Raw genomic sequence first — 12537 nt, 5'->3', positions numbered from 1 at the left:
CCCTGCCCTGCACCGCCCACACCAGACCCCTGACCCCCTAAACGCAGTGACCGCGGGAGAGTCGGCACCCCCTTTACAGATGAGAGAACTGAGGGCCAGGAGCTCTGGACTCCTGTGCTCGGGGTCTTCAGTGCAACGGAGAGCCTGGTCCAGCATCAAACCCGCCCCATCTTCACGCCCGCCCCCCCCCCAGGTGTCCTGTGTCGGGGGCACGACTGCGTCCCAGCTGACCTCGGCACTGGGGGGCACACACACCGCATACTGTCCTGTCTCACCGTACCCGGGCCTCCAGCCAGGGACCCGGGGGCCACCTCGGGCGCCCTTGGGGGCTGTGAGCAGAGGGTGCTCACTGGTAGGCCCAGCTCCCTGCCCAGCGGCCAAGGGCTCGGCTGGTGCACAGAACGCCCCCACACGGGGTCCCGGCTTTTCCCCGACACTCAGGAATCGTGGTGACACGGGATGCGCAGTCTTGCGGGAAGACGACCTGGTCTGGGCAGACAGGGACCCTCCCCCGCCCCTCCCCCAACAAGGCACGCCCTCCCCACTTTGCCCTCGACCCTCCCACCCGCCACCACCCTTCCCTCCTCAGGCACTTGCTTGGCTCCCAGAACCTCCTTCTCCACTGGGGGCACCTGGCACCCTCCGGGGGCGGTCCGGGTCATCATGGGGACGTAGCAAACAGAGACCAAGGGTGCAGCCGCACGTGACAGTACCCGGGACGACCCCCATGACAGAGGTTCCACGTGTGGAGAGTGGCTAGGCTGAGAGACTGCCACGGTGCCGCGTGAGGAACCTGGGGACGAGGACGGTGCAGGGGCCAGGCGGCCACTCACTTGGACAGCTTCATCTCGATCTGCTGCCGGATCTCCTGCCGCTCCTCGTCCGTCCTCCTGGGGAAGATGTTCCGCTCCTCCAGCTCCTGCTTGCTGGGCCGGTTCCTCAGCCGCACGGCCAGCAGCTCCTTCTTGCATTTCCTGGGCAGAGTTCCTGGGAGAGCAGGGAGGGGCGGGGCAGCAGAGAGACAGCGTTAGGGAGGCTTGTTGCAGCAGCTACCCCCCTGCTGGAGGGGCCGCTACCAGCTTGCGCTGACCTCCAGGGGACGGTGACGGCGCCGTCTCCCGTGGTCCGAGGCTGGGGGTCGACCCCGTGGCCCAGGTGTCCGGGGACAGTGCTGGCTGACATCAACTGCCCCGGGGTGGACTACTAAGACCACCCCGTTGTTCCTTCAAAAGCCTCCACGTCTGGACCACAACTTAGTCATTTTACCCGCGGCAGCCCTCCCTGCTGCCCGCCGCCCAGGTGGGCCCTTCCACTCCTGGGACGTCCCACCTCGGTCTCTGCCCATGTGTGTCCTCGGCCTGGACCATCGGGGCAGGCCTCTCTCTGAACCATGGGGCTAACTTTGGACCATTTCCCTTAAAGGCCCCGCAGGGCCTCCCATCTGCACCACGCCCATCACTGGCTCCGCCTCTGTCTTGTTACTTTATTCCGTCTCCTCCTTGAGACTAAGGTCAAGCGCAGCCTGCTCTCAGGGTGCTAGGTCAGTGTCAGCAGAGGCTGTTGATGACTGCTGCTGCGTGAAGACTGGAGGGGGGGGTGTGTGTGTTGACGCCTCCCCCAGAACCAGTGGGCTGGCGCCTGGGCACGAGTAAGACCTGGGGGAGCAGAACATCAGCTGACTCAGAGGGGCCTCCAGTGTGGCCGCTTTGCAGGTGGAAAACCGTCTTTGTGTACCAGCAACTGGGGTTCAGGTATCGGAGCTCTCTGAGCAGCGGTCCCACTGTCCCCGGGCCCTCCCCACCCCCAGACACTGACTGCGGGGGAAGTGCCACCCGACTGCAGGTTTGCGGGGGTTGGGGGGCTGCCGAGGTACAAGGGGCGCACAGAAGAAAGTCAGCCTCTCGTGTGGGAGGTGGAAATACACAAAGTAAGGAATAAGTCTAGTCACGTGACAGTTTAGCAGAAGTTTGCAGTAAGACCCAAGAAGCTGGACTACGCTGAGGCTTGAATTTTGAATGGACCTTGTTTTACGTGGACAAGAAGAAAGTGGTCCCAGAAAGCAGCTTAGCAGGGGCTCCGGCCTACGTCCGTTCGAACCGTGCCACGCTGTCCGGCGCCCTGTGTTCCCAGAACCGCAAGGCGCCTCGGGGGCCGCAGCATCGTCAGCGGGTCCTGGCCGCGCATGCTGCGGGCACCGAAAGCTACGGCGTCTGAGAGTCCAGGGCATGTCCAGGGTCTCGGGGCTCGTCCCCCGTGAAGGCTCAGCTCCCAGCAGGAAGGGACCAGTTCCAGAGAGCTGCAGTGTGTCCGACCAGGAAACTGCACCGAGTGGGCTCCAGTGCCTCCGCTCTGATCAAGCCCTGTGCCTGGAGCGCACATCTCGGGCTCGTCGTTACAAACCGAGAAATTTGCCCTTTCACCTCCGATTTCTAGATGGGACAGGGAATTCACTCCCCGGGAAAGCTGGGTGCGGGGCAAGCCCTCCTCTGCTCGTCACCCAGCCTCCGTGAGCACAGACAAGCACACAGTAGGCCTACAACAAACATGAGTCAGGTCTTTCTCCCCAGGCACCAGGACTCACGGGGTTTTGCTACTTTGAAGTCAGAAAAGGAAATTCCCAGAGAGATCGCGTAAAATGAGAGCTTTTCCTGAACTTGATTGGTGCGCCTTCCCCAAACCTGACGGGGTTCACCCACACGAGCACGCATTCCCGAGCGGGGTGCTGTGAGCAGGGCAGGGGGGAACCAGCGCGCAGCGGAGTGCTGGGCAGGAGGGACGCCGAGAAACAGGCTGCCAGGCTGCCCTCCGCCCAGACCGCAGGCGGCCAGCAAGCCCCCCCCCCCAGGACCCCCGAACAGCATGTTGTCTGGTCTTTTGACCCGGAAATCCCCCTTCTAGGAGTCCGCCGCCCAGAGCACAGGGGGTGGGCACACACTACGCATCCAGCCTCGTCTCTGGCAGTAGGAACTGAAACCACCTGGACACCCAGCAAGAGGGGCCTGCTAAATGACGGGGCACCGGCGCCACCTGAATTTTGTCACCTAGGGAGACAGTGGCCTGTTCTTGGGGACAAAAGGACGGTCACGATGTTGAGAAAAGTGATGTGCATTTATACAAACAAATACTTGTGTGTGTGGCTAATTTTGGAAGCGTGCGCACTGTTACCTCTGCTGGCACAGTCACGCCAGACATGCGTCCTTCCTAGTTTTAGTTTCTCGTACTTTAACACTAAATGTAGTTTTTTAAATAACTGTTGAAAACATAAGGAACCGTAAGTAGAGAGACATAAACAGCCTTAAAGTGTACAGGGAAAGACATTCCAACTCTGAGACGAGTCCAAAGAAAGTGGACACAGTCTGCGGACACCAGACCAGGCCGATCTCAGGGCGAAGGGCTTGTCAGGAACAACGGGGGGGGGTCCCTCCTAGTGGCAAGGGGACGACCTCAGGAGGGCAGAACGATCCATGATGTTCGTGACCCTCTAAGAGGCCCGAGCATGTGACGCAGACACTGGTGGGTCTGAGCGGGCAGAGCGCGTCTGCGGACCCTGTACACGTGACGGGCAGACGCGCAGGGTCTGGGTTGGGGAGGAACACGCTGCCCCCAAACCAAAAGACAAACATCCTTTTCCAGTGCATCTGCCAAGAGAAACCGCATTCCGGGCCACGGGGCAAGTTTTAATAAGTTTAAAAGCACTCAAGTCATGCTCCGTACAGTGTCTCCTTGGAGTGGGACTAAATTGGAAATCAATAATAAAATGATCTCTAGAAAAATACCGAACTCTTTGGAAACTAAATGAAAAACTCCTGAATAACCCACGGCTCCCAGGAGTCGTCGGAAGGGGAGTGTGAAGGCAGTCGAACCTCAGCCCGTCGACGAGACTCGGGAGAGCACCCAGGCCCCCGGTGTCTTCCTAGGAAGAAGGAGGTCCCCCATCAGCGCCCCCCAGTTCTGCCTTAACTGGGAAGGGAGAGCAAAGTAAAGCCGAGGAACGAGGAAAAATAATAAAGATCAGAGCAGAAACCAATACAATAAAAAATAGCAAAACAATAAAGAAAATCCTTGAGCCCAACAGCTGTTCTTGGAGGGAGCAGTAAAACTGATCAAGCGCCAGCTAGACTTATCGCGAGGGGAGAGGGTGGGAGTCGGACACCCAACCCCGGGGGTCTGAGCCTGGGTGAACCGTCAGGACTCATCCGAGAGGAAACGTGTGACCAGGGCACACCCACGTCCACCAAGACTGCAGCCATCGGTCAAAGACCTACCAGCAGGGCCAGATGGACACCCTGGCAAAGTCTACGAAACACAGTGAGAGACAAGTGACACCAATAATACACACATTTTCCACAAAATGGAATGAAGGAACCACTTAAATTCACGGGAAGAATTTACTGTGATGTTAAAACCAGAAAAGACACTTAAAGAAAACTGTAGACTAACGGCACCTATGAACACTAATGCAAAATTCTGAACAAAACCTTAGGAAATCAAATCCGACAACTGGTGAAAGTGCTAATCCACCAAGACCAACAGGGAGGCAGGTGACCTATCATCCTTAAAAAGCAGTCAATGTCATTTACCAAATTAACAAACATAAAAGGAGAAAAACCATACGACTGCCTCAAGAGACTGCCCTTTGACCTCCAGGGTCCTGGCCCTGACATCCGAAGCTGAGGGTGGGGGGGGCCAGCTCTCTCTGGTGAATCAGTACAACCACAAGTGAAGTCCAGGGGCCACGAGCTCTCCAGGGCCGCAGCTCAGACCTGGCTGTTAGACGCACGCTCTCCCACCCACTACAGAAGCCCCCACACGGGCTCGCGGCCGGCCCCTTAGGGCTGGCAGCAGGATGAGGGCCGGCCCCGCCCCCACCCACTTCTCGCCTCCTGAGGCTCTGCCCAGTCTCCTCCCAGGCCTGCGTCCACACAATCCGCAGCCCGCCCGTGGGCGCGCCCTCACGCCATGTCTGGCTCGGGTTCCAAGCCCGAGTGAAGGGCCCCCTGCTCCCCTTCCACGGCGGTACGTTCTCCAGAGTGTGAGCGCCACAGGAATGGACACCAGATGGTGTGTTCCTGCCCTTTTAACCAAAGCTGCGGGGCGCGTCCTCGGTAGCTCCCTGCACCCGTGTGACAAGTCCCATCAGCCCTGTCCCTGGAAGGGAGAACTCCCAGGCCAAAGCGGCTGCCTATTTCAGGTCCTGACGGGCGCTCCTGGCCCTGCCGCACCCCAAGTCCTTGGAGCCCAGGAGTTGGAATTACTCTCCATGAGCTCTTGTTCTCGGTCCCACTCCGGGCTTCATTCGAAGGGTAATGACGGAGATGAAGACCGGGAAGGCTTAGCCGCTGGGTGCCTCCCTGTCTCCACGTTGCTAAGGTAGCCGCTTTGCACCGAAGAAGGCAACTCTGGAACTGGGCGTCCTCCGACGGCCCCATGTGGGCTCACGTGCCGGGAGGCGGAGGGGGGGCTGGGCACCGAGAGAGAGAGGAGGGCAGCAGGAGGCCGCGCCCTGCGGGGGCCACAGGAGCCCCGTGTGAAACACCCTACAGCCCATCGGACCGGCAGTGACGCCGTGGGGCGGTCTCCGATTGCCGGGAAGTTCCCACTGCGGAGACCACACTGTAGCCCCAGACTGTGCACTGGGCTCCCTCCGAGAGTGTGTTCCTCCGCTAAGGTCCTCTGCCTGTTCGTCATCTTGTCCCGAAAGAGCCTGAGCGCACACGAGGGCAGGCCTGCGGTGCTTCTCACTGTCCCGAGGCCGCTCCTCCCTGCTCAGGCCCCACCTCGCTCTCCTGCCAGTGCTGTGGCCACATTCCGAACCCTGGGCTTCTGAGGACACGGGGCGTTACTTTCTGCCACGTCTCCTGAGGAATGAGTGAGGTGGGCCAAGCAGGTGGCAGGACACACCCAGGGTGTGGCAGACACTGGGCAGACAGAATGCCCTCCTCTGGTCTCGGAAGCCCTGCTCCGAGGGTGGCTGCGCCTGCTGTGGCGGGTCCAGTGGCAGGTGCTCGCGCTGCTCAGATCCTCTGCGTCCTTCGAGTGCCCGAGACTCGAAGCACCCCACCCCTAGGATCCTCTGGAGAAACTCCGGGGCTTCACAGCCAGGTTCCCACAAGTCACAGAGCAAGGCAACCAGGACCAGCTACAAGGCAGCTGCAGGGCCCTGGTGAGGTGGTGTTCACCTCCACTCACTCACTCACACGCACACACGAAGCTGATGTGCAATTACCAAAAGGAAACAAGCCCCCCCCCCCCCCCCCCCCCCCCCGTCGCTGAGCCCCGCTCACCGGAGATGACAGAGTCGTTCAGCGCCTCCTCGTCCTGGTACAGCAGCAGGTCGTCATGCAGCTCCGAGCTCCCGAGCAAGTTCTCCTTGTTCTCCTCCGACTCCGCGGCCGCCGCCCGCTTGCCCTCCGAGGCCCCGTCCAGGCTCCAGGCCTCCTCCCGCTCCTTGCTCCGCTCAACGCTGGATGTCCTCGACAGGCGGATGTCCATCCGCTTCTTCGGGGACACTTTACTGTCCCTCCCTTGAAAACTGAGTCAGAAAGGTAGACTGGGTCATACACTGTCCCTTTCACCTGGAAGTACCGCAAAACCGACGGGGACCTATCATGAACATCGCAAAGACGACCCTGAATACAAGAAAGACTGACTGGCTTCCATCCCAAACACACAGGACAAGAAGTGCCACAGGCGCACACAAGGCTTCGAGTCTCGGGCACTTGAAGGACGCAGGGGTCTGAGCAGCGCGAGCACCTGCCGCCGGACCTGCCACAACGGGCGCAGCCACCCTCGGAGCAGGGCTTTGAGACCGGAGGAGGGCGTTTTGTCTGCCCGGCGTCTCTGCCACACCCTGGGGGCGTCCTGCCACCTGCGTGGCCCACCAAAGGCTCACTTCCCCGTCACACGCTCCGAGCCTTGGAAATAGGCTCCCGTGCACTCCGGCCTCTGCCCTCAGGGGCCTCTCTGGTCATGCCCGCCCCCCGGCACCCACCCCTAGGATCCTCTGGAGAAACTCCGGGGCTTCACAGCCAGGTTCCCACAAGCCCCTCACAGCGCGGGGCAACCAGGACCAGCTACAAGGCAGCTGCAGGGCCCGGCACCAAACTCAGAGGCCCAGCTCCTCGTTCGAGGATGACTGAGAATTGCATGTGCTGACGGCGCAGGGAGCGCAGCCGGGAGACAGGCCCAGCTGGGAACCTGGGCTCGCAGGCCCCTGAGGCCAGGGCCCGAGCCCACCTGTCCTGGCGGTGCTTGGTGGCCAGTGCCCGGTGCAGCTCCTCGATGACGCGGCTGGGGGGCAGCGGCCGGTGGACAGTGGAGGGATGCGGAGACCCTGTGGGAGTGGACAGCTGTCCTCGGACGGGCGGGTCCGTGTTCTTCCCACTGGCATCTTGGAAGAGCATGGGCTGGCCTGGAGGAGGAAGACCACCATGAATGTGAGCCGGCAGGGCCAGGGCAGCGGAGACGTGTGTGCGGAGCAGCCGGGACACCGGCCCGCAGATGCCCACCCAGCTCAGACGCGCCCCAGGATACAGGTGCCACTGTCCCCGGTAACACACCGAACGAATGCCACACAGCTGAGCACTTCACCTGCCCAGGGGACCTTTTGTCACCCCTCGGGAGAGGAGACTGACTTTCAGAAGCCACCTCCAGGGCAGGGCAGGGCAGGGACTGGAACCTGGCGCCCAGGTGGTGACCCCAGGCGTACTTGGCAGAGGCCAAAGGACTCTGTCAGGAGCTGGCTGTCACCCAGCTGGGCAGGGCCAGGGGAAGCTCGCCCTGAGGGTTAAGTCTTGAGTCTCCAGGGTCCAGGCAGGTGAAGAGCTGGGGGTCAAGGAGCAGTTCATGCCCAAGGGCAAACCCAGGAGAGCCCGCCCGCCTTGATGGCGCTGTTGCGACTCAGGGCTGATGGACGCGATGACTTCTGCCCACACGGCACCTGGTCAGCGCATCCCTGTCCCTCCCTCTGGGACAGTTTCCTGACCCAACAGCACACCTCATGCTCTTTCCCAGAAAAGCCAGAAACTTGGATTAAAGGTAAAAATTTTCCTATGTTTTTATACATGTTAGTATCTAATACCCCAATATACTTTAATTACATTTTTAATTGCTGGCAACCTTGTTTAAAAATTGAACCCGTGTGGGCCCAGCACAGGCGGGCCAGGTGGGCACTATGGAGGGGCAGGCAGTGGAGCGGGAGGAAGTCGGGGCCGCACATCCCAGACAAGGAGGCGCCCGGGGACTGGCTGGCAAGCGAGCCCCGGGTAAGCCCAGGCAGGGGCCTTTCTCCTGCTCTGCCGCCACCTAGTGTTCACAGCATGAAGCAAACGTTTCCCCTAAGTAAAGGGAAAAGGGCAGTAAAGAAAATGACAGAACTCCCGAGTGGGCGGAGTCTCAGCCTCTAGAGATCTGAGCCAAAGCCCGAAGCCCCTGAAGCCCCCTCCTGTCCCCTCTGCTCCCGCTCCACCCCTGCGTCAGTGGGGGCACATCCGATCAGCGCCCCGACGCTCGTCCACACAGTGAAAGGACCCAGTGAATGCCGGGGGGCCAGGAGGTGAGGCCGGGGGGCTTTGGCCAGGAAAGGCTCCCAGCAGGAGGGACTGGGATGCGCTGACCAGGGAACCTGGGAGAACAGAATGTTCCAGCAGGGAAGCAGTGGGGCGGGGGAGGAGGAGCGCTTTGGGCCCCAAACTGGGTCCCCGTCTTCATTAGCTGGGGACCTGGACAAGCCGCTGGAGCCCCTGCGCTTCAGTCTCCCCCAGTGTGAATGGGGCCCCCGCCCTGCCCCCTAGGAATGCGAGTGAGCGGTACGGATTCGGGGTCTCTCGGGGTGCCTGGGGCCGGTGTGCACCCGGCAGGTGGTAAGCAGCAGTGTCTTGGGGGGCGGTCCAGGGCTTTGAGTAGAGCTGCTGACCTCTGCTGTCTCCTCTCCCTCTGCCCTGGGAGGCTGCCAGTCAGGATTTCCTAAACTCCCCCCCGCCCCCGGGCAAGGGGCCACCTTTTCCCAAGACCAGCAGCTCCCCGATTCCAGTGTCTCAACCACCTGGACTGCTCAGCCTGCGTGGCTGGAGACCCAGGAGTAAGGCCTTGGGGGGCCTCTGCCCGGCCACACCCCCCCTCTAAACCCACCCGAATCTGCCCGCCTGGACCAAGCCACCAGAGGAATGACTGACCAGTGAATGAGCAGACGCAGTGAGAGAGCGGGAGAGGGAGGTGGGAGCAGAGATAAAAAGGGAGACACGGGGCACCTGCACGCCAGGCAGGCAGTCCGACCTCGTTCGGGGTCTGGCTGTGTCTCCCGCTCCACAGGCCGCCAGCCCCACGCGCTGGAGGAAGCCTGAGAACAGCCCGCCTGCCCCCAGAGCTGCTGCCTGCACCCACCCAGAGCTCACAGATGCCGAGGGTGAGGGCGAGGGTGAGGGCTGGCCGCCAGTGGGAGGCCCCGTCAGGGCAGCGGAGGCACTGACGAATGGAGAAATGGAGAAATGGAGAGATAGATGGATGGATGGATGGATGGGAGAGAGGGACGGACCATGCACGCAGACCCACCTGTCACACTTTTTGTGGCTTTGGCGCCTGCCTTGGGGGGCGGGGTAGGCAGCAGTGGGGGACTGGGGAGCTGGCCCATGGACCTCTCCAAGGTTCTGGGAGGGCTGTCCAGGGAGTCGGACCCAGCTAAGGCTTGGGGGGCGGCCTCATCCGTGGAGGGTGGAAGGCCGCTGGCAGCGTCTGCTTCTTCACCTCTGGAGGCCGAGGGTGTCTTGGCTGGATCAAAAGCAAACAGAGAGCTCCCAAAGCACGGTTCCTCTGACTGCGGTGGGCGGGAGGGAGGACACAGGGGCGGGAGGGACGCCGAGAGGGGACCACACACAGGGACACCCCACACCCAGGCTCCACTTCCTGTGTGTTCAGCTGTCATCAGAACCACCCACCCCATGTGGAGAGGAAGACGGAGGGAAAACTGCAGGAGCGAGAGCCGGTCCGTTTCACCACTGGGAGGGCGTCCCAGGCTCCCACCTGGCCTGGGTGGAGGGCACCATCACAGGCCCTGGGATCAGACACACCGGAGCTCCAGCTGGCCCCTGTGCTTACTCTGTGACTTGGGTACGTCACTAAGCCTCTCTGCGTCTGCGCTCACCCTCCCATTAGCCATGCGTGACCAATAACGGGAGTCCCTCACTAGACGAGGTGACGATGAGGTGAGTGCCTGGCACTTGGCAAAGCCTCCCGGTCCGCACTGAGGTCGTACCAGTTTCAGCAGCACCACCCCTGGCACACCGGATAGGCAGTGGGGAGGGAGGGGTCAGCCTGCCAGAACCCCCACCCCACCCGCCACTTCCGGTTGCTGGTCCAGGCTCCCCCACAGCAGCTCCTTGAGCGCTGCCCTGCACCCCGGCCTCCCAACTTTCTCTCAACCCACCCACCCTCCCCTTTCCCACTTCTCTGTCCAGCTCAATGTCCACCATCCACCACAGCAACCACCTCGGTCACAGCCCCAAGACTCTGCCTCCCTTCCTCTCCATTGAACCGAACAAGTCCCATCTCTGGATGAAGCCTCCAGCACCCCACCCCCTCGGGGGTGATGCGGAAGCCCCAGGCCCTCAGCTCCAGCATCGAGGGCTCCACTTTCTCACCTCCCTCTTGCCAGCAGCCCCACCTCCGGCTTCACAGGGGAAATGGGGGCCACTGGACAGGAACTCTCCTCCGATAAACACAAATCTACCGTCCCTGACACCCGCCTCCTCCCTTCCTGCCCACCCCAGCAGGAGAGGCAGCCTCCTGTCCCCACCTCAGGACCCGCTGCCCGGGCCTGGGCGAGGCCCTTGCGGTCTGGTCTTCGCCACCGAGGTGGTGCCGACACCCAGAGCAACCCCCAGTCTGGCAGCCCCGCCCCTCACCCACACCCAGAGCCAGGTGCTGTCCATGGTGCTAACGGCACAGGCCTCCGGAGCCAGGCGGGGTCCCTGCCCACGCGGAGCAACCCCAGAAACTTGGCGAAGCATGTGTTGAACAGCCCGTGGGTCCCCTTACTCGTCACCCCTCAATCACCTTGTTGCCGGTGTCTCCCCCCGACGTTGCTGCAGGAACTCGGAGCCGATGGGAGCATTTCCCTCCCTGCCCTTTCCAGGGGCCACCAGTCACCCGTGGCTGGTGAGCACCCAACGGACGGCTGGTGTGCCCGAGAGCTGGACTGGCACTTATTTAATCAGTAGCCACACACACAGTGGGTGACGGCCAGCCAGGACGGCTCTGGGTTTCTGGGAGTCGGTGGTCACACCCACACTCGCTCGACCTGGGAGGCCACAGCAGGGGTTTCCTCCGCTCCACGGAGGTGCCCCCTCCCCATGAGCCCGAAGTGGGACACGGCTCCCCCATCCTGTTCGGAAGGCCCTGGGACCCCACGGACCAGCAGCTCGCCCCACGGCCCTCCTCCCACATGTCTCCCCGGTTTGAGGGTCTGCACATCTCTCTCTGAGCCTCCCCCTGCGCTCCGCATGGCAGTGTGGAATCCTGCTGAAACTGAAATTTCAACATCCCTCTAAGTCTCAAATGCTGTACAGAAGAAAACAAACTCGGATGACAAAGTGAGCTCTGCACTTGCCCTGATTTGGGGATGCCTTCCTTGGGGTGCCCTGCCTCATCCTGACCAGCAGAGGTCGCTGCTCACCCACTGAACACTCAGCAGAGGCTCCTGCGTGGTCCCAGAAACCCCAGGAGGAGCTCGGGTCTGGGAGCAGGCGTCATGGAAGCCCACCTTCTCCTACCACTCTGGGGGACAGCCCCCAGGCTCGACAGCACGCCCCACCCTGGAAGGTCCTGAACTGGACTCTGTGCTGCAGAAACCGCAGGCGCTGCCCTCAGAGGGGGATGGGGCTTTGCTCAGTGGCCTGAATCCAGCAACCGTCACCCTCCCCGACTCCTGATGCCTGGGGACAGCAGGACAGCATTGTCCCAGGAGAACCCCTGAGGGGAGGATGGGACTGTCCCATGGCCACGATTCTTCAGACCCAACTCCTGCAGTATCCCATCGGGGTGACACTGGAGAGGCGCAGTTGGCCCGTTGGCAGGTGCCTACCACGCTGGAGGGGCCCTGGGGACGGGCGAGGCAGCGAGTGGCACAGGTGTGCACCGGGCAGCGGCCAGCGGTGGAGGACAGATGCCCACCAGCTGCAGAGCAGACGCCCCCTGGGGTTTCCTAGTGCACACAAGCACAGGACACTGTCCAAGTTCGGCCCCCACACTACCCGACACCCCTACAGCTGCGACTTCACAGGGAACAGGCTCACGGCTCCACAGGAGGCCGCTGGCCGGTCGGCGGGGGGCCCGTTGCCTCAAAGCGCCGCAGGCTGCTCTGTGGGGCTCACGCTCTCCTTCCTCCCGCCCTTGCCGTCGTCACCCGGTTTGCCCGGCTGGCAACCATCGCACTGATTCAACTGGAAACGACCCTCCCACCCCCTCTTCAAAGCCACACCCCTGATAACTGCTCAAGGAGGCAGACACTGGGCCGAGTCCTTCCCTCAACTCAGGCCCGTTTCA

At 61.9% G+C, this 12537-nt stretch overlaps 1 protein-coding gene across 1 annotated transcript in view; it reads right to left on the bottom strand.

Annotated features, from left to right (window-relative positions):
* PHACTR3 (phosphatase and actin regulator 3) overlaps positions 1–12537 on the bottom strand; it is a 107365-nt gene that overhangs the window by 22927 nt on the left and 71901 nt on the right. The window contains exons 5-8 of the mRNA XM_037153563.2: positions 9550–9765; positions 7237–7411; positions 6285–6532; positions 834–987 (exon numbers count right to left, since the gene is read on the bottom strand). Of these exons, the coding sequence (XP_037009458.2) occupies positions 834–987; positions 6285–6532; positions 7237–7411; positions 9550–9765 (793 nt within the window). The remainder of the gene's footprint in view (positions 1–833; positions 988–6284; positions 6533–7236; positions 7412–9549; positions 9766–12537) is intronic.

Source organism: Artibeus jamaicensis, unplaced genomic scaffold (assembly GCF_021234435.1).
Source record: "Artibeus jamaicensis isolate MK-2021 breed Jamaican fruit bat unplaced genomic scaffold, CSHL_Jam_final contig_685, whole genome shotgun sequence".
Lineage (NCBI taxonomy): Eukaryota > Metazoa > Chordata > Mammalia > Chiroptera > Phyllostomidae > Artibeus > Artibeus jamaicensis.
The sequence above is the reverse complement of the archived record's forward strand: the minus strand, read 5'-3'. Positions and strand labels throughout refer to the sequence as shown.